The sequence below is a fragment of the Rhinolophus sinicus genome, chromosome 13 (assembly GCF_057876585.1).
Source record: "Rhinolophus sinicus isolate RSI-liver-muscle chromosome 13, RSI-T2T, whole genome shotgun sequence".
NCBI classification, from domain to species: Eukaryota; Metazoa; Chordata; class Mammalia; order Chiroptera; family Rhinolophidae; genus Rhinolophus; species Rhinolophus sinicus.
The window spans coordinates 8,190,203-8,211,222 of NC_142513.1; the positions used below are offsets into that span (position 1 = coordinate 8,190,203).

Below are 21,020 nucleotides of genomic sequence, written 5' to 3' on the forward strand. Positions count from 1 at the left end.
TTTGTGCTTGGTGATGGGGGGAGAGAAAGAGAGAGAACAGTGATTCCAGTGATCCAGTGGCATTGACTACCCTGTCCTTCAGCAGGTATATGTTTGGGAGTGAGTCTGAGTTGCCGGGAATTTACCATTTCCATAGCTGGCCTCAGTTTCCCTGCCTTCTCACTGAGTAGACATCTGACCACATTCTGATTCTAATGCAGAGGTGGAGTTAAATGCAAGCTGTTTTCTTCTTGTGCTCAACTCAAGAAACAGCTATCCAAAGTGATCTTAATTTATGAGATTTTGCTTCCGTGTGCCCTTTAGATTCTAACTCTGGTGTCTTGGTCACTCTGCTGTTATCAGTTGAAAGTTTAAAAAATAAGAAAGCTTGCCAGGCAGGTGCTGAGGGTCCAGCATCAATCTGGGGAGGGTGCAGTTGCCATGGTAACCCAGCACTGTGCTGCTAGGCTGAGGAGTCCCGGGGTGGTGTTAGGGAGGGAAGGGATAGGGGGCGGCTTGGCAGAGAAGGTGGACTGGATGTGACGGAGCCCAGGGTTCTAGTCCAGTTCTTTTCAGACTCTCAGTGGTGAGGGACCAGTTTGTTGGCTTCCGCCGAGCCCTCCACCCCCAATCTGTAGCAGATCAATCAGTGGCCCTACTGTGCATGAGCAGCTTGCAGGTCAAGCCATGTGCACCATGCTACACGAGTTTGATAATGGCCGGCTGGGCTGTCCCCTGTTCTGTGGGGCTTGTCCTGTGACCGCACGCTCAGGCGTCACAGCAGTGTCTAATTGCCATAAACATTTCTGAACGCTCGCTCTCCGGGGTTCAGCATTTATCTTGTTGCGGCCAGGGAACAAAGGGGTCACCGTGAGGTCTGACCCCAGGACCACACTGTTGGGGAGAGTTAGGAAGAGCTTCATGAGATGCCAGCCACGGCGGCCTGGCTCCTTGGAGATACCGGCTGGGGGCCAGCTGGGAGGATGGAGGATTCCATGGTCTGCAGGGTGGAGAGGGTGAGAGTAAAGAGAACTGGGGAGAGTAAGGAGGGACGGCAGAGGTGACAGGGTAGGAAGCAGGGTTCGGGTCTGGGCTGGAGAGGCTGCGGTCGCGTGAGGAACACGGACCCAGTATCACTAGGTCTTCCGATTTTTCAGGATAAGCCAGAAATCTCAATTTTTTAAAAATGAAAGCTTCTCTATTTTAAAAAAATGAAAGCTTCTCTATTTAAAAAAATTAGCATTAATCGAACACCTTGAAAGCTCTGTGCAGACCAAGGCAGGTCACCTCTGGTGGCTGAGGCCAGGGCTCAGATCTCCTAGAGATGGTTTTGGTCTTGAGCACGGGGAGATGTTGGGTGGGGGTGGGGGGAAGGCCACATCCAGCAGCCTTAAAGGCACCAAGGTTGGTCCGTGCTAGTAGGGGGACCCTCCCTTTGGGGACCCTTGTTACTAATGTAGGTTACAGAGGAGATGGGAGGGAAGACAGTTCTATGAACTTCCTCTGAAACCTCTCGAACCCTGGATATGGGGCATTGAGACCCAGAGAGGCGTGAATGAGCTCAGCCCAGGCTCAGCTCCCACTGTCCACCCGTCATGGGCCAGTGAGCTCTCCTTGACCTGCCATCTGCTGGCAGCCTTCCTGGAAGGGAAGGCCGTGTGCAGAACAGTGGGCATTAATCGTGTGTGTGCGCGCGCGCACGTGTGTGTACAGTGCCTCCTCCCGGGGCTCTTTGTCCAGGACATAGCGCCCCAGCACTCAATCTGGGGTTGGCCTCCTGTACCGAAACTGTGTTTGAACCTCTGGTTTTTGTGTATCCCTCTGTCAGTGCTGTTGGACAGAGAGGGGCGGGAGGACAGAAGGTTAGATGTGTGCTTTTTCCAGCAAAGACCAGATTGTTTGTATTCCCAGCGTCTTCCCTGAGGGCTTGGTAGGGATGGCCACTTCATGGTTTAGCTCAGATATCCTCAATTCAGAGACAGCTTCTCTGACACTTAATACCAACTGAAGAGGCCTCGTCTTCACCTCCTCTTCCCTGGCCTCCTCTCCCGCCCCGCCTTTCCCTTGGCTTGTTTTCACCACAGTACCCAGCACTCTCGCAGTTACTGCGTTTCTTGTTTTCCTTCTTAATTGTCTGTCTTCCCCACTGTGTTGAGCCATCTTCTTGGCACATACTGGAGACAGGAGAAAAGCGCAATTTTTGATAGCTGTTGCCAGTTCCCTCCACCTCCTACTCCCAAAGTAGGTTGTGCCAGTTTACACTTAGCCGTGTAGGACAGGGTCCATTTTCCCACCTCTTGCCGAACACTGGATGTCAGTCTTTGGAATTTTTGTCACTGTGCTAGAGATAAAAACGGTTTATTTTGCATTTTTTGATTATTCACTAGGTTGGGTATCTTTTCTCATGTTAACTGGGCATTTGTCTTTCTTGTGTAAATTGTTTAGTTTTAGAAGCATTAATGTCTTTCAGTATTACACTGGGGTAGATGGGAAGGGGGTGGGGACGTTGTCGGGAAAGAATTGTCTTCTAGACAGACACCCCCCTAAACATACTCGTCAGACACAGAATCTGAAGGGAATCGGACTCAGCAGGAAGTATGTGCTGTAATAAGACAGGTGTGTTTGTAAGTGTCCGTAATAGTTTATGCGGATAGGACTATTTTGGCACTTCCGGAAGCCTTGCAGGCCAGTGGCATAAACGACAAAGCACCACGTTCCCACCTCTCCTGCCGGACCTCACAGACGAGCGCTGACCAGTAGAACTTTCCGCCAAATGGGAATACTCTCGATCTTTGTTGTCTCCCATGTCAGCCACGAACTAACCCCATGTGGCTCTTGAACACTTGAAATGGGGGCCAGTGAAAATGGGGAAGTGTATTTTATTTTATTGTAGTTGAATTTAAATGTAAGCAGCTACATTGGCTAGTGGCTACCATACTGCTCACTTACGTCATTGGTGGGCCCCAATGTAAACCCTCGGACGTTCCCACAGTGTGGGTGTGGGATGGAGAACACGTCCTCTCAGGTGGGTCAGGCTCTCCTTGGAGTAAGCCCGCCTGCTTACGCTAATGTTTCTTTGTGTTGTGTTTTTCCCGCTTTAGGGACTGTTGTGGGTGTTGTTCTTTACACTGGCAGAGAACTCCGGAGTGTCATGAATACTTCCAACCCTCGAAGCAAGGTGTGTGCGTGGTCACAGGTTGTGCTTCCTTGTCAGACTTTTCTGACCTGATGTATTTTGATGATTAGTGTTGGTGGGATGAGGAGCTAGATTTAAAAACAAACACCTAACAGTGTTATTTTATTTCTACAAACTTACTTTCTTTTCATGTATGTATATATGTAGATGTATGTGCATATATCTATTTACTCGTATGTAGAGGTATACACACACACATAATGCATGAATATGTATTCATAAGTATAAGAATACATAACATTTAAAAATTGTTTTTACTTTTATTTTTAAATTGAACTTCATTTAAAATTTTTTTCAATTTATTTTATATGACCAAAACATTGTATTCCCATTTTTCAAATACATAACATTTTAAAAGCTTTGAAGTTAAAGCAAACAATTGAGCACAGACTGTTTGCCATATCTTGTGCTGCGTCCTTCACATGCATCTCATTTAATCCTTATATCAGCCTGTGGACACAGGTGCTTAGAGCCTCATCTTATGGATGAGAAATGGCCTTGAGATGCCCCATGCTCACTCTGAGCTGCTCAGTGACAAAGGGGCAGGCCAGGATTCAGAGCCCCGCTGAGCCACTGGCTGTGACATGGCGTATGGGGTCAGATCTGTGGTCTGCCTAATGGCCCTGCCATTGCGCATTCCATGCTATAACCCTCCCTCCCAGCCTCACCCCTCCTCCCTTTTTTAAGAGTCAGAATATTGCAGAATGCTTCCCTTTGTCAATACCATGAACGGATGGTATGTTTCCCAAACTCCAGTCGTTTTCACCCCACCACTATACCTGCCATTACAACTATAAATGGCATGTAGCTGATGTTTGAGCCTTCGCTTGACCACGTTTCTGTGAGGTTACGGGTTTGATGTGCTACCGTGTTTCCCTGAAAATAAGACCTAGCTGGACCATCAGCTCTAATGTGTCTTTTGGAGCAAAAATTAATGTAAGACCTGGTATCATGTCATGTCATATATCATATATAATGTCATATCATATCATAAAGACCCGGTATTATATTATAGTAAAATAAGACCAGGTCTTATATTAATTTTTGCTCCAAAGAGGTATTAGAGCTGATGGTCCAGCTAGGTCTTATTTTCGGGGAAACACGGTAGATACACGTTTTAAAAATATACACTGAAATAAATAATTATTAAAATAGTCACGTTCATGAATGTGGCACCTGAAAATCAGGTGCCACCTGACTTTTCAGGCAAATCTGAAGTCGTGTGTGGTCCAGTCTAAGTGGAGGCCTGAGTCACTTTACAAGCCACTGTGTCGGATGGTGGAGGCCATGCAGGGCATAGCGCCACCTAACGCAGTGGTAACCTGCTTATATATTTCCAAGTTTAAATCTCAAGTCATTAAAAAAAAACGGAAGTCAATTCTTTGAGGTCCCTGAGATGTCTGTTATGACCTCCAGCTGATGGCACCCAGTGTCCTCAACCAAAGCCGTGGCGGTCAATGGGTCCCCCGCTGTCTCACTTGGGTGGAGTTGTTCACAGGTGAAGGACAGGTGGGCTGTGGGTTGTACCAGCTAATCGCAAGCTCCCTGGTGTGCCTTGTCCCCCAGATTGGCCTGTTTGACCTGGAAGTGAACTGCCTCACCAAGATCCTGTTTGGTGCTCTGGTGGTGGTGTCGCTGGTCATGGTGGCCCTTCAGCACTTCGCCGGTCGTTGGTACCTTCAGATTATCCGCTTTCTTCTCTTGTTTTCCAACATCATTCCCATCAGGTAAGCTGAGAATGAGCTGGTGTTTGGGTGCCGTGACATTTCCTTCTCTTTCCGAGCCAGTCCCTTAGTAGAGTGGTGATCAGGAATAATCAGAGTCAGCAGCATGAGCCACACTCTGTGGCTGTAGCATCGGAAGAGCACGTGCCTCCATGATCCATCTTTTTTTGAATGACTCTGCTCTAACGACCTTGCTTTGCCCAGTCTACGCTAGGGATGCTCTTCGTCTCATCTGTCAGCCCCAAGAGGTTGGTACTAGCTGTTGGGAGTACTGTGTTGAGAAGGACCCTGAGACTGAATCTGGGCTCAGAACAAAATAATACTGTGATTGATTAGCACTGGAAGCTGGATGGCACATGCCAATTGTTTGCTTGCCTCATTTGGAGGCCGAATAAATGGTTTAAAAAATGATGCAAGTAAGAGATTATCATGGTAGAATAAAACAGAGATTCACAGTAGCAGAAGAATAAAATAAAAATCACCTCTAATCTCTCAACTAAGTGATAATTACTGTTAATATTTTGGGATGTATGTTTTTATAGACTGTTTTCTATTTTAGTGAAAAGAGATTCTGCGCTACATAAAATTTTCCTCCCCCCCTTTTTTCACAGCGTGCATTGCACATAACTTCTCACATTAAATATACTCGTACCCCATCGTTTTTTAGAACTGCCCTAGTATGAATTCTAGGTTTAACAATTTATTTGGTCCCATATTGTTGGATACTTGTTTCTACTTTTTCTCCATAATAAATGATCGGTAAATAATTATTAAAATAAGCAATATCTGTTTTCCTGAAACTTTTAATACTCATAATTTCTATTTTACACTTGATATATTATGTTTTGTCTTGCTCTTTTGCACATTTATATCATCCGAGCTAGAATTTGTCTTTTTCTGAAGACAGAGATTGTAGTTTTGGTACAACTGTGTGACTAGTAGAGGAGAATTGAACTCCTAACCAACATGCTCTGGATGATGGTTTCAAAGAATAAATAAATCTACTTTATTTCCAGCAAAAAAAGTGTTTGTGGTATAATGTTAAGTGAAATTGAAGTCTTTAAAGTTCTGTCTACTACGTGATTGAAAATTAGTGAGTTGAATTTTCATATGGCCCAAGGCTAGCCATTAAAATAGTAAGCACTTTGATTTGTTTAAAGGATTATGAATTAATTTGAGGATATCTTTTTATGGTTTTGCAATAAAATACTGTTTGAAAATGAGTAGAATACATACAGTGGAATACTAGTCAGCTTTAAAAGGAAGGGAATTCTGACACATGCTACAACATGGATGAACCCTGAAGACATTATGCTGAGTGAAATAGCCAGTCACAGAAGGACAAATAAGTACTGTATGACTCCACTTATGTGGGGTACCTATAGTTGTCAAATTCCTAGAGACAGAAAGTATGTTTCCACAGGGCAGGGGAATGGGTAATTACTGCTTAATGGGTATGGAATTTTAGTTTGGGCAGATGAAAAACTTCTGGGGATGGATGGTGGTGATGGTAATACACAACATTGTGAATTACTTAATGCCTCTGAACCGTACACGGAAAATGGTTTAAATGAGACATTTTGTGATGTATATTTTACCACAATTTAAAATACGAGTAGAGTGTCCGAAATACATTAGCTCAGAGGACCAGTAACGTTTTTCTTTTTAAAGTAAGACTAAAACAACTATCCTTTCAGTGTTTTAAGTGACCTTGGTCCATGAGAAAATATAGCCTCATGAAAATAAGGATTTGTGTCACGTGTTATTTGATCGTGGTGTTGACTCTTGTTCTGTCTGTGCATTCATCCCCAGCAATGGCTTCTGTAGGGAGTGATTCCAGATGTTGTGGCACAAAGGATGTGTATTTTGAATCCTTGTTGTTTACAAAGAGAGACACCAGGGGCCTTGCGTAGATCCTATTAACTGGTTTGCTCTGATTTTCCGACTAGTTTGCGTGTGAACCTGGACATGGGGAAGATTGTGTACAGTTGGGTGATTCGAAGGGATTCAAAAATCCCCGGGACCGTGGTTCGTTCCAGCACAATTCCTGAGCAGCTGGGAAGGATTTCTTACTTACTCACAGACAAGACAGGTGAGCTTCCAGGGGTCCTCCCAGGATTCAAGCTGGGCGAAGGTGCTTGGATCCTCTTTCTAGCGCTCCTAAAACTGTCTGCTGCTGCTCTTGTATTTTCTTCATTTCTTGATGAAGATGGATTATTTGGTGGCGATGGTGATAATGATAATAGCAGCTAAGCCTTACATAGTGCTATTGAGGTGTAAAACACCGTTCTGGGTGTTTATATATATAGTTACGTAGTTAATCATTACCCTAACCTTGTGAGGTACCGTGTGAGGATTTTGATCCCTATTTTACAGATGAGGAAATGAAACATGCCAAGTTAACTGACTTGTCATAAGCACATACTGGCAGAAGCAGGCTTGGAACCAGGCAATTTGGCTTCAAGTCTGGACCTCATAACTACACCCCAAATTACTACTCCACAATTTAAGATCATAGTGGTTAAGAACAAGGACCAGGGAGTGGGGAGACCTGGGTTTAAGCGTCATCTCTACTATTTAGTGACCACGGGATAAGAGAGAATCTATTGCAAAGATTCGGAGTGGCTCGCCAAACAGAGAAAAACTGGGTATCAGGGAGGACAGGACCCAGGAAAGTTCTGGATATGTCAGCATCAGGACCTTGGGATGGTCTGTGTGGGGTTCTGTCACTGGGATGACTTGACCCTACTCATTTATGTATTTGTCAGCTCAAGGTTCGGGTTCCTTCAAGATAGAATCTGATTGGCCTACTATGTCATGTGCCACCCTCTTGGCCAATGGAATGAGTCAGGCACCCTGATTGACACTCCCTGGACCATCCCAGGAAATGAGGGTGGTAATTCCCTAGGAAGACCTAGGATGTCATTTTCAAAAGAAAAGGAATTGGATTCTGGGCTGACAAAATACTACTGATGTGTACTCCATCGGAGCAGTGTTCAAACCAGTGTGTGATATATAGTAAACTCAGAAAAGAACAACTATCATTACTGCTAATACTGATAAAAGTTTGAAGATGTAGGCAGTTACTCATTTGTCCTATGTTTCAGGAACTCTTACCCAGAATGAGATGGTTTTCAAGCGGCTCCATCTGGGCACAGTGGCCTATGGCCTTGACTCAATGGATGAAGTACAAAGCCACATATTCAGTATTTACACGCAGGTAAAGCTTTCTGTTTTGATACCCAAAACAATCCCTTTACATTTATTAACTCATATATTGCGATACAATTCATAATACCATGTGATTGACCCATTAAATGTACAATTCCATGGGTTTTTAGTGTATTCATAGACTTGTGTAAGCATCATCACAAGCATCAATTTTATTTTCATCACCCCAAAAGAGACCCCAGTGGGGAGTGACCCATTAGCAGTCACTCCCCACTGTCCTCCCCGCCCCCCAACCACCTCTGCCTCGGAACCTTTGGCAACCACTAACCTTATACATTTTGAATAAAATTGCAGCTGAGATTTCCCCCCATCTTTCTGTTTTCCGGAGTTAATCTGCTTTATCGAAATAATAATGAATATTGGGGAAACATAAGAGAAAATTGTTTGCCCAATAACTGGTGCCAGAAAGACCTTTGAGAACCTACTGTGGTTGGTTTTATGAACAAGCTTATTTTTTTCCTTTTCCCTGGTTATGAGCCAAAGCAGTAATAATTGATGGTCTATTTATGACAGAATCATGGAAGTACTGATGGGCTTTACTTGTCTGTATTCAACTCAGCAATCATGTTGAATAAATTAACTTATCAGAGATGACTTCCAACTTATCTGCGCTCACAATTTTTTTTCTATGTAGTTTTTCAAAACTAGTCATTTTTCCCAGTAAGATATTACTAGTGGTCAGTGTCCTGGTACACCTAGAAAATTTGACCAGTGGGTCCCGGTCTTTGCTGCTCATCAGAATTACTGGTGGTAGTTTTAAAAACAGAACAGAAACAAAATGAGAGATACTGACTTGGGCCTGACACCCGACAGATTCTAATTCATTAATATTAGGGGAAGTCTTGGGCTTCTGTGTTTTAAAAGTAAGACACAACCAACTAACAAACAAATCCCTTGGTAATTCCGAGACACATCCAGGGCAAGGATGGACTGCATTAGACCAGGTACACGTTATGATGCTTGCTTGTGTACAAGAGGATAAAGAAGCCATACTTTTGCTTAAATTGGTCAAAAGAGATAATAATTCTATTATTGGAAGGCCAGTGAAAAATGTGAAGAATGTCTTTTTTTTATAAGCGTTAAAGGTGGATTCCCTGGATATTTCATGACACAGTTATATTCGACATTTAATTTTCTGGAACATTTGCTTAGCAGGCGCACCTGGATTTCTGGGGTACCTGCTGAAAACAGCCCAGCAGGGGAGAAAGTGGGGAAGTGGGAATGGACTTTAAATTGAGAACAGTTCATTTGATCCATATAATGTCATTATCCAGAAGCAACCATGAAACTCTTGTAGCTTATGAAACACATGGCTTACCTCCAAGTAGATCCGTGGATCTTTTTCAAAGATGTTTTTTCAGGACTATTAAAAAACCATGAGGACTTGGTTGGACAGGGAGGAAAAGCCGCAGTCAGCCCCTGGCTCCTTTCCCTCTTTCTGACTTATCTTCTTCGATGTGGTGATGCTGTGTTGGTGTCTCCCGGGCTCTGTGAGTGTCTCTCCGTATGTCATTCTCGAGGCGGTCTCCTCCTCCCCCCACCTTCCATCAGCCTGTGGGTGCTAATGGTTCCTCTCTCTTGTCTGTGGCCTGACCTGGCGCTTTAGACAGGAATACACCTGTCTGCTCGGCATCGCTGCTGGTGGATCGTTCCGCCCTCTTCCCCTACACCTGCTTCTCTTCCACAGGTTCTTGTCTTAGTAAGTGCCACACCCATTTACCCCGCTGTTCCATGCGAGGTTTTGGGAAACACTCCTGCTTCCTCCCCCATCACCCGGCCTTCGTCACAGGCCTGCTCCCACCCACCAGATCACCTGTTTGTCTTCGTCCGCCCTCACGCACCTGGCCTGCTGTCTACCATGACCTTCCGCATGGTTTTCCTGCTGTTCTCCATGGTCCCTTCCTAGGGGCACAGGTTCACCCTGGGACTGTCGGCTCCCTTTTGGGGTCTGAGACTTCCAGCGTGGTCCAGCTGTGGCCTGTGTCCCTTCCCCATGCCCCTCCCACTGTTCACCCTCTGTTGCCACTCACCCCATTTACACCACTGCCTTCAGCATTTGGGGCCCGGTGAGCTGCCTCGTTTCTGTGTCTTGGAGTAGATTCTTCTTTCTTAACCATCAACCCCAAGTGCCTCCCGGGCTCCTTCCGAGGATCCGAGCACCGGCTGGAGGCCTCTCAGCAGTGCTGGCCTGCTGATGACGTTAGACGGCCTCAGAGCTGTGGTGGACCCTCGGCACGAGACACAATCTCATCCATTTTGGTGGTATTTTTTAAGAGCCTGTGGTATTTACAGAAGCCATTGTCACTCTGGATCTATGTGTGGTTCAGCTTTTATGGTCCATTTTTGGTTTAGCACAGATAACACTCTCTGTAAAGTGTTACAAGTCAGAAAACGACATTTCCTACCCTGAACTCTTAACTCCTAACCCTTCCTGTGTGGATGCTCATAAATTGATTTGCCCACCCTGGCCTTAGGTTTAAAATAGCTGCGTGTTACGGGCTTAGGTCATCTCGAGGTTGGTGTGAGCTCAGAATTACAGTTTAACGTGCATATATATATATATATATATATATATATATATATATATATATATATATATATATATATATATATATATAAAACCTCATCCCCACGAAGCCTGTGCTTCCTTCTGTCATGACATCTAAAAATCCTGCAGGAAACACAAGAATACTTTCGTGACAAGACATAGGAAGGCTTGCTTGTATTTTTTAATAGCTCTTCTGAGGTATAATTTACATACCATAAAATTCAGCTATGTTAAATGTACAATTCAGTGATTTTTTTTTTTTTTTTTTTTAGTAAATTACAAAGTTATAGAACCATCACCTGAGTTCAATCTTAGAATATGCCCACCATGCCACAAAGATTCCTTCCAGACCATTACATCATTCATCGGTTAGATTTCAATAACTGGATTTTATAACAGTGTTTTGTAAAGGTACAGTGCTTGGAATTCCTGGTTCTGATCACTAGCCATGGTCGGAATCTCTAGACGCCCAAAGTACAACAGAGTTTGAGAATAGCTACCGTGAATCTAAGGTTCGCCCCTATTTTTCAGATCATCAGCCTTTGTATCTGGGGGCTCCAAAACAGAGTTCGCAAGATGACCTGTTGGGGTACATAAAGAAAAGATGTGAGCATTTGTTCACATTTTATTTTCACCTTCCAAGTTAAAGCAAAATTTAAATATTATACTAGTAATGTTGAGAGTGACGCAGGGACCCTCACTCCTTGTATCAGACGGACATTTTTCGGGTACGGTCCTTGAGGTGTCCTGCGGAAGGAGTCGGAATTCTGTGATTGGTTGTTTTCAGAACGTTGCGATGGAGATTGCGGTTTATAAAATGTCCAGATGACTGGTTTGAGGGATGTTATTTAAGTGACCCTCATAGAGACAGCAGCTGGCTTTAAACGATTGCTACAGGAGAAATCCAGGTGACTAATATAAGCCCAAGTGAACCACAGGAAAATGGCCAAACATTATGAGATCAAACCATGATGTGCTAAGGAGATGTAATGATTTTTTTCCTCTGGCTTATTTATTTGTTGGTACCTTTAAAACAAAATTGAGATATAATTCACAAACCATAAAGTTTACCCTTTTAAAGGGCACAATTCTCAGTGTTTTTTCGTATAGTCTTAACATTGTTTGCCACCATCACTATTACATAATTTCCAAACATTTTCATCACCCTCAAGAGAAGCCCCATATTTATTTACTAGACTCCCACCCCTATTCTTCCTTCCCTCAGCCTTTCGCAACCATCAGTCTACTTTCTGTCTCTGGGGATTTGCCTGTTCTGGACATTTCGTAGAAATGGAGTTCTACAGTACCTTTTGCACCTGGCTTATTTCACTTTGCATGATGTCCTCAGGGTTCCTCCAGCTTGTAGCATTAGCACTTCATTCCCCCTTTGATTAAATCACAGATACGACAATTGGAAATTTAATTTGAAATCTATAATTCGTGGTGCCCTGTACGCTGAGTATATGTTGTTATTTTGAGACAATGGCTAATGCTGTGAAAAATGCTGTTTTTTTATTTTTATCATATCTTTTTAGAATGTCATCGTTTTGTTGTTTGATAAGGCAAAATACCGTATTTATGCAAAGTTAAATATATATGGAGGGTCCTCAAACATTTCCCCCCCACCCCCAGTGTGTCACATGATCAAAATATTTTGTGACAACTCATCTATACTACCTGGAATATGTAGTCATCAATTTAATTTTACTTCCCACAGCAAATGGACATATCTTCAACTCTTGTTAATAGATGTGTCTTAAAAAAAAAAAAAAAGACTGTAGGAAACGGGAGCCTCATGATGTCCTGCTTCTCAGAAGACCAAGACCAGCGCTTTTGCGTGTCCTAGGCTGTTTTGTACTTGTAAAATTCATGTTTTGCAAAAAACATAATTGATATTATTCCACAGATTTTGGTCTGTGAACTGTCATTTTTCACAGTTCTAATATTTTTGTTTCTGATACTGTTTTAGGATTTGTTGTTCGAGTTGGAATTTACGGAGCTTTTTTCTTTTTAATGAGTATGGTGGTGAATGTGTGAGTTTCTGGTTTATTTTCCTGCACCTGATCCATTCAGTTTGTCAGTACTTACTGTGTCCCAGACAGCGTTCTCGCTCTCTGCATCCGTAGGAAACATAGATAAGGTTAATTTTATGTTTTCTTGAGGAAGAATGTACTGCTTTTTAACTTTTCTGGGACAAAGCTTACTTTGTTTTTTTTACTGTTCTATTATTTCTTTATGATACTTTTGTTGTTGTTGTTGGAAATAAAATAAACACTGTAGATAAGTACAAAGAAAAAATATTGAGGTCACCTGTATTCGCATCACTCAGAAATAACCAGTGTTAACATCTGAGTGTTTAAAATGCCAAAGTATTCTCGGCCTTTTGTGTGTCTGGAGAAATGTATGCTGTGTTTCTCTCTGTGTGTTTCTTTTTTTCTTTACAACAAGAAGGCATCATACTTTCATAATTCTTTTAAACTATATATTCGTATGCCTGGGCCCTATTGCATTCTTTAGGTGGGGGAGGCAAGCATATTTCTTAAAATCTTTGTTGGCTATTCTGAGAAGCATTTCTGGTTAAGAACCACTGTTAGAATAACACTATCCAACTTCCTTTTTCTCACGTCAATGATTATAATCATTTTTAATGGTTTCCTAACAGGGCCAGGATTAAAGTAAGAAGAGTGAGTGAGGTACGTGCCCATGGAGCACAACGGAATGGGGTGCCAGAAAACTGCAGTGATTAAGATAAATCATAGTGCAACATTCTAAAAACGTTAATGCAAAAATCCAAGATGAACACCTTACTGACATTTTAAATTGACAGGATCCAACCTGCACAATTAGGCCTCTCCTGCTTCCTGGCCCTGGTTTTATGGTGTCAGTGGCTTTATGTCATGGTTTTCAGCTGCAGCCTACGAAATTGGGCTGGACAATTTTTTATTGCGAGGGCCGTTCTATGCATTGTAGGATTTTAACAGCGTCCCTGCCCTCTACCACCTAGATGTCTGTAGTACACCCTCACCCCAGTTGTGACAACCAAAAATATCTCCGGATATTGCCAAATGGTGAGGAAAATCCCCCAAGTTGAGAACCCCTGTGTTACACGGGGGTTCAGTGTCAAGGAATTGAAATTTGTGGCCTTTGTCATGCTCTAAGATGTCTACAATTAAATAGTAAACGTTACTTATTCAGTCACATAATCAGCCTGTAACTTGGTTGATTCGTTTGGAAGTGGGAGATCTCAGCCTGTCTCTGTGAGGGTGCCCCTTCAAGGTTAATGAGTTACCAGCTTTGAGCTTTATTTGGGGAGTGAAGAAGGGCTGTGGAAACAGAAACTCCTTCAGTGTTGTAACCCATCCATACTATCCCCTAGCATTATGAATGCCCGTGAGTGATGGTGAAGTTTTAATTGCATTTAGAAAGAAAGCTGATATTCAGGGCGACTCAATATTTAATTTTTGTCCCAACCTTCCCTGATACGCAGATAGGAGTACTCATTGAGAAATGCCCCTGCCATGGGTCATTAATGAGAAGCAGAGGCCTATTTTTCATTGATTCGCTCTGTCTCATTTGTTGGCTGGGACGCCGTGCAATGACTCCAAAGTATTATATGGTGCGAGATACCCACCCAAGGGCCCAAGTCAGGGGCCTTTGTATATGGAGAGCTTGATTCCTGTCCCAACTTCTGACCTCACGTGGAGCTGTTTTGGCCTCCCTCCTTAAGGGGACCAGTGGTTTTCTCCCCCCAGGGCAGAAAGAGTCAGAACCTGCCTCTGTGGATACCACATCTGTTTTTATTTTCCCCTGGTATTTTTTAAGTAAGAAGAAATGTGTGTAGGTTAAAGGGCCTATAGGGAGGAGGGTAGAGATAAACACTGTACAATGTGAAACTCTTCCATATGGGGAATGTGAAGACGTTTGAAGACAGGACCTAATACTAATACTAGCTGAGCCCCTGGTAATTACCAGGCCTTAATGATATATGGATTACGTATATCACGTATATAAAGACTCCTATGCATTTGGTGTGCGTAGGAGCCTTTTATTTGAAAAGTAAAAGAGAATTTCAGAATCAATGGTTGTGACCCCTGTTCCCTGAAACAGTAAGAAAGGGGATACGTATTTAAGAGAGAAATAAAATGAACATGGAGATATTCAACCAGTCGCCTGTGATGTTGGTCGGGGCTAATCACCCTCCTCTTCTGATCTGTTCCCTGATCGGAAAGTGAGGTCCTTGTGAAAAATCTGGGCCATCCGTCTGTGTTTCTGCCTTTTTCTGGACTGGTTTCACCTGGAATTCAAAACCCCAGAGCTCTGTGTTACTCACGTTTGAAATAGTAGTGGAAGTGTTTGATTTCTGTAGACACGAAATCAGATTGCTTATACAATCCAAAAGTTTGTGAAGAATGCTCTTAACGCGGCCTTTCATTCAAACCCACAGTTACTAAAAACTTGCCGGCCAAAGCAATTACGTTGTCAAAGGTCTTGTTATTGCCCTGAATGTTAAATCATAATTTGGTCCAGGTGCTGAGGAATGTGGGCAAAAACGAAGACACACATCCATGGCTAGAACATAAATTATAGAACTTAGAAAAAACGTTCTTGATTTCGTCTCTGCAGCGGAGAGAACCTTTCTGTAAATCTTCAGCCCTTGTTAGAATTTTAGAGTTAAATCCTTTGTAATCAAAAGCACTTGGCAAATAATGATTCATTTAAACTGTAGTTGTGATTCATTACTCTAATTATTGTTACCATGCAGTGCCCTTTGGCCTGGAAGTGAAACTCATGTCCTCTTGACACCAAAGGTTAACAGAGCAGGAAGCCAGAGCAGTGTGTGTGCTGGCATGACCAGAATAATTTAGTAATTGTCTAATTACCTGAGGAGTCTAATGCCACTGCTAAAAATAGTATTAAAAATTAAATGAAAGTCATTTTCTTGTTTTTCGTAACCCATCTGTTCTCTATTTTGGGCAACCATGTGTTCATGGGTATAAAATGCGATTCATTCTAAAAGATCAGATCGCTTTTCCTCTGTTGGATAAAAAATGTTTTTAATGGAATGTAGTATCCAGTAAGTCCATTAACAACTCTAGCTTCTGGGTCTCAGCTGTGGAGGCAGGAAGACTCTTACAGGTCCTTTGTCCAAAACCGTGATTTAAAATCTGGAACCGATGTTGGTCAGTTTGCTATTCATTTCTTATTGGAGATGGAAAAAAAAAATCATGTCAAGTGAGGACCCCCCCCCCCCCCCATCACCTTAGGAATATTAAGTTGTTCATTTGTTCAGTAAATGTTTCCTGCTCAAGGTATTAGGGATGCAACAGACAAGCTGTTTTCACGGCCTAACCGGAGAATCATCAGGTAAACAAGCCAGTTTTAAACAGGACAGTAACCGCAGGACAGGGACATGTGGAAGCATGACTTCGGTGGGGAGGACACGTGGGGCAACATGCGTTAGGGGGCTTTTTGAGGAGGTGACATTCAAATTGAGACCTCAGGGATGAGATGGAGTGAGCCAGCCCTGCAGACATGGTGTTCCAGGCAGAAGGCACAGCAAGTGCAAAGGCCCTGAGGCAGGAAGAAGCTCAGCAGTGCTCAAAGAGCAGGCCAGTGTGGCTGGAACAGAGGGAACGAGGAGGAAGATGGCATGAAGGGAGGTTGCAGAGGTGGGCAGGAGCTAATCAGGTGAGCCCCAGGGGTTATGGGAGGGCGTCTGAGTTTTACTGAACACTGGGCCATACACTGCTAACAAGTGGCCTTTTCTCAGTGGTCTTATTTTTATTATATTTCAAGGCACCCTTACTTCAAAGGAAGGCCTTCACGGCACCCGATGTGTAACACAGATCGGGGCTGCTTGCCATCCACACTGGCTGATGCTGAGCGGGTTTCTGCTTCTCGGGTGTGGAGTGTGGGTTGAACACCCCTCTCTCCCAGCCCACGCCCCTCATTTGCAGGAAACTGAGGCCCAGAGAGCAGACGTGACTTGCTCGAGGTCACACAACTGTTCACAACCCATCTAAGAATAAAGCTCAGATTTCTTAACCTTCAATACTCTTCTTACCATGTTGCTTGAAACCATTTCCCCCAAGACTTAACCCATTCAGGAGGTCCAGCCATATGTTGAAGGGTATGAACAAAGGGATGGGGTGAGGGCCAGGTTGGCAGTAGAACAGCTGCTTGGACAGGTTAAGGGGCCAGAGACAGCAGAGAAGGCAAAAATTGAGCACATTTAAAATTACTCTTGAAAATCGGCCTTAAGTGAAGTGCTAGGTACCACCGTGCCCTACGTCCATCTGGCCAGGTTTCCTTCTGCTTGTTCCTGATAACGCCAACTTGTCCCTGCCCTGGGTTACTTGTCACTCACAGTTGTTGCTCCTGTAGCGCGCCATTTGAAGTTGTTGCCTATTATTTTAAACCCGAGATTGTATGTTTAAAACAGTGTTTTTAAACCAGGAGTGGTTTTGGTCTCCATGGGACTTTGGGCAACATCTGTTGTTACAGCAGGTGGGGGGAGGTGCTTCAGGTGAGGCCAAAGATGCTGCTAAACATCCTACGACGCCCAGGATTGTCCCCACGACAGAAAACGGTCTCCCCCAATGTCAGTAGTGCCGAGGCTGAGGAGCCCTGGTTCAAACACCAGGATCGCTTTCCATGTGGCGGCCCCTTGACCCCACCCCAAGGAAGACAGATGCACATGTTCACAGGTAGAATCACCCACAGTCGCTAAATTGTATTTTTTTCCTCTATTGATGTGGCTTTTTTTCCCAAGCATAAATGATTGGGTTTCTGAAAATGACATGCCATTGATGTCACTGTAGATCTATTGTAGAGTTACCGTTGTTACAGCCCTAGTAAGGGAAGCAGTAACTGCGTGGTGGTTTCCCCACACTTCCGAGACCTTTCTGTGCCTCCCTCATCTTCCTGATGGTTTCTCCTTCCCCCAGCAACCCCAGGACCCACCTGCTCAGAAGGGCCCTGCGATCACCACCAAAGTCCGTCGGACCATGAGCAGCCGTGTGCACGAAGCTGTGAAGGCCATCGCGCTCTGTCACAACGTGACTCCCGTGTACGAGTCCAACGGCGTGACCGACCAGGCTGAGGCGGAGAAGCAGTACGAAGACTCGTGCCGCGTGTACCAGGCATCCAGCCCGGACGAGGTAAACACCGCCGCGCAAGCGCAGAGATGCCCTGCTGTTCATCCTCATGCTTCAGGTGGGGCTCTGGGAGGCAGCCACCTGTTAGGGCCGAGGAGAGCCAGGGTGATGCAGGGCTGCTAGGGAGACGCGCTTTGAAATGCGTGTGGCAATTGAGCTTCCCTAGAAGAAATAGTCATGGACTTAAGATCTGCCTTGACTTATGGAAGAGCAAGAGATTTTTATTTGTAATTTAGGTGGCCAGCTGATACGGGCACAAGGTCCCATTTAAATCCTATCCCCTTAAAAAACAAAACAAAAAACAGCTTTCTTAAGATAAAATCCACATACCTGTTTAACATATACAGTTCAGTGTTTTTTTGTTCTTTTTTTTTAGTATATTCATGAAATTATGCAACTATTACCACAATTGATTTTGGACCTTTTTTTTCACCCCAAAAGGAAGCACTCCACATCCATTTCCCCCTAGACTCCCCCTACCCCTTCGCCCGTGGCATCCACTAACCTACTCCTATCTCTATCCATCTGCCTATTCTGGACATTTCATACAAATGGAAACATACAGTATGTGACCTTTTGTGTCTGGCTGCTTCCACTGAGCATGTTTTGAAGATTCATCCATGTGGGAGCGTGCATTAGTGCGACGGGCCAGCCGTCACGAGTCGGTGGGTTCCCGAATGGGGGAGTGGGAATGAATAAAAGACACTCTCACATATGATGGCGATCGCGGAACTTCAGTGATCCTGAAGACCCTAAGTTTATTTTACTGCACCCATATAAGCAGTTTGAGCACGTGCAAGTATGTATTAACATAACAAATGTAAATTCTTTAGCTTTCACATAGAGGATACAAAATTCACGGAAACTCACAAGTAATTATCTTATCAATTGCCCTGATAGGCATCAGCCTTCTGTGTCCGGGAACTGGCCGCTCCCACCAAATTCCTCAGCAGCTTACAAGCTCAAGATCCCCTCAGGTGCAGGCAGAGACAATTGCCTCAGGGGGAGGAAACAGGTAGCATAAACCGAGCCATTCTGCAAAGCTCAGAGTTTCCTGTAACCATGGCTCCCCACATCTCCCCCTTTTTTATTTTATATGAACAAAATCCATCCAGCCAGGATGGTGAGGTGACGGCGCCTGTCTTAGGCATCCCAGGACGCCTGCCTCAACTTACCCGTCATTGGTACTCATATTTTATCATACAAGCCCTGTCTTAGGTGTTGAAGCGGCTCCCAAGTATTTGCCCGTCGTTGACTAACCCGCCCCTCATAAATGCACAGGGGTGAGAGTCTTAAGACTTGCCTTAAGCTCAAGCTGATGGATGTCTAATGAGGATGGGGAGTAGGCACAGAACCGAACAGACACAGAAGCCCAATAAACCTACTCAAAGCATACTCAATTTCTTTAAAAACCTGCAAACTTCTTTCAGCATACCAAGGTCCAGAAATATTAACAGGAAGCATAACAAAAGATGGTTGTTTAAGTATCATAACATGAGTTCCTAATGGTACCCAAGAAATACAATTTGCTAAAGAACAATTACTACAGGATATACTAAATTGATTTCCTATAAAGTGTACATTAACATTTCCAATCAACAGTGCATAAGGAGAAGGAACACAAGCAGATATATTAACAGTCTTAGCAACAGTAGTCCAATCTCTAGTCCCATCTTTCAAGACACTCACAAGACTGCAGGGAGTGCCTTATTTACAGAACTCAACTATTTGAACAACTTCACCTATTACTCCCATAAGTCTCCATAATGAATTTTGCTGATATTGTGTATCAGAAGTCCAAAGTCCAGAAATCAGTTCTCGGGCCCATCCTGACTGGTTACTTCTTGACCAGTTAATGATGTATCTGCCTGTTCCAGGAATGTCATAACGAATAGGATCATTGCCAGGACAGTCTCTCCATGGGACAGTCTCAATATTTAATTTCAATCTTTTATTGCAAGATGGATGTGATGGAGGGATGGGCAGATTTATTCTGCGTCCTCCTGACCAATCACCTAGCATGTTAAGACGAACAGTCCATCCAACTAAAGAGTCATTAATGTGCATAGTGACAGGAGAACTACGCAAGCACCAAGATGTTGACCTATTATTTGCAATACAAATAGGCAAACCTGTTCCTATACCATTATAAGTGAAATTCTTCTCTAGTTGTTGTTTTATGTGTCCATCAGAGGGCAATCTCATTAACATAGACTGGAATCTCAGGACGTCCCACACAGCGAGGTGGAGGATTGGTGGATCAGGTACATAGGCCCAATACGTCTGGTCAGGTTCCGCTTGGCAAAGCATCAGTAGCATCATCAATGGGCTGAGGGTCCACATGTCGCACCAATCTTTCTGGCAGCCACCGAGGGCCTTCTGCATCCTGTGGAAAAACACATACATGTCCTCGTCCCCATATGAGGACTGGATCTGGGCCTTGCCAAGAGCCCGTAAGTGGGTCTTTCCATTTGACCAAAGCCTGTGGGGCAGTGGAAGGATGCCAAAAGCGCTCTGCAGCACTCTTGCCATGGGCATCCAAGGTCAAAAAATTTTGAATAAAGAGAGAATGAGACAAATAATTATGAGGTGTCAGGGGATATAACTCCCCCTTTTTTATTTTTTGCAAATTAACTTTTAATGTACCATGAGTACGCTCAACAATCCCTTGTCCTTGGGGATTGTAAGGAATGCCAGTAACATGATTGATCGAAAATTGCTGGCAAAATAGAACAAATTTTTTGCTGGTATAACCTGAGCCATTATCTGTTTTAAGTTTTTTAGGAGTTCCAATCATGGCAAATGCAGCAAGACAATTGTTAGTAAACTGCATCAGGCCTTGAATCTGTGCTTTTGTAAAAGGAATAACAATAGAATCTGGCTCCTTTCCATAAAATTTTCGAGCTTCCAAGCGGCTCTCCTGAATTAAACTGGCCACAAATTCATAATAAGGTGTAAGATTTTTTTGTGCAGCCACATGGAGGTGTATCCATCTAAGTGGCCCTTCTTGCCACAACACTGCTGTGGGTGTATGTTTGGTGTCTAAAACATACACATATAGAGGTTTAGAATAATCTAAAAAAGAAACATGCTGTTGCTGAATGGCTTCCTCAACCTTAGAAAGAGCCTTTCGTGCAGGCTCAGTAAGAGACCTGGGCGAGGTCGGATCAGAATCTCCTTTTAAA

General features: G+C 43.7%; 1 protein-coding gene across 2 annotated transcripts in view; it reads left to right on the plus strand.

The window, feature by feature from the left end:
* The window catches only part of ATP9A (ATPase phospholipid transporting 9A), a 115,618-nt gene that overhangs the window by 49,195 nt on the left and 45,403 nt on the right, over window positions 1-21,020 (plus strand). For both annotated transcript variants that reach the window (XM_074318096.2, XM_019726076.3), the window contains exons 10-14: window positions 3,081-3,157; window positions 4,742-4,902; window positions 6,849-6,991; window positions 8,007-8,119; window positions 17,626-17,838. In XM_074318096.2, the coding sequence (XP_074174197.2) occupies window positions 3,081-3,157; window positions 4,742-4,902; window positions 6,849-6,991; window positions 8,007-8,119; window positions 17,626-17,838 (707 nt within the window). The remainder of the gene's footprint in view (window positions 1-3,080; window positions 3,158-4,741; window positions 4,903-6,848; window positions 6,992-8,006; window positions 8,120-17,625; window positions 17,839-21,020) is intronic.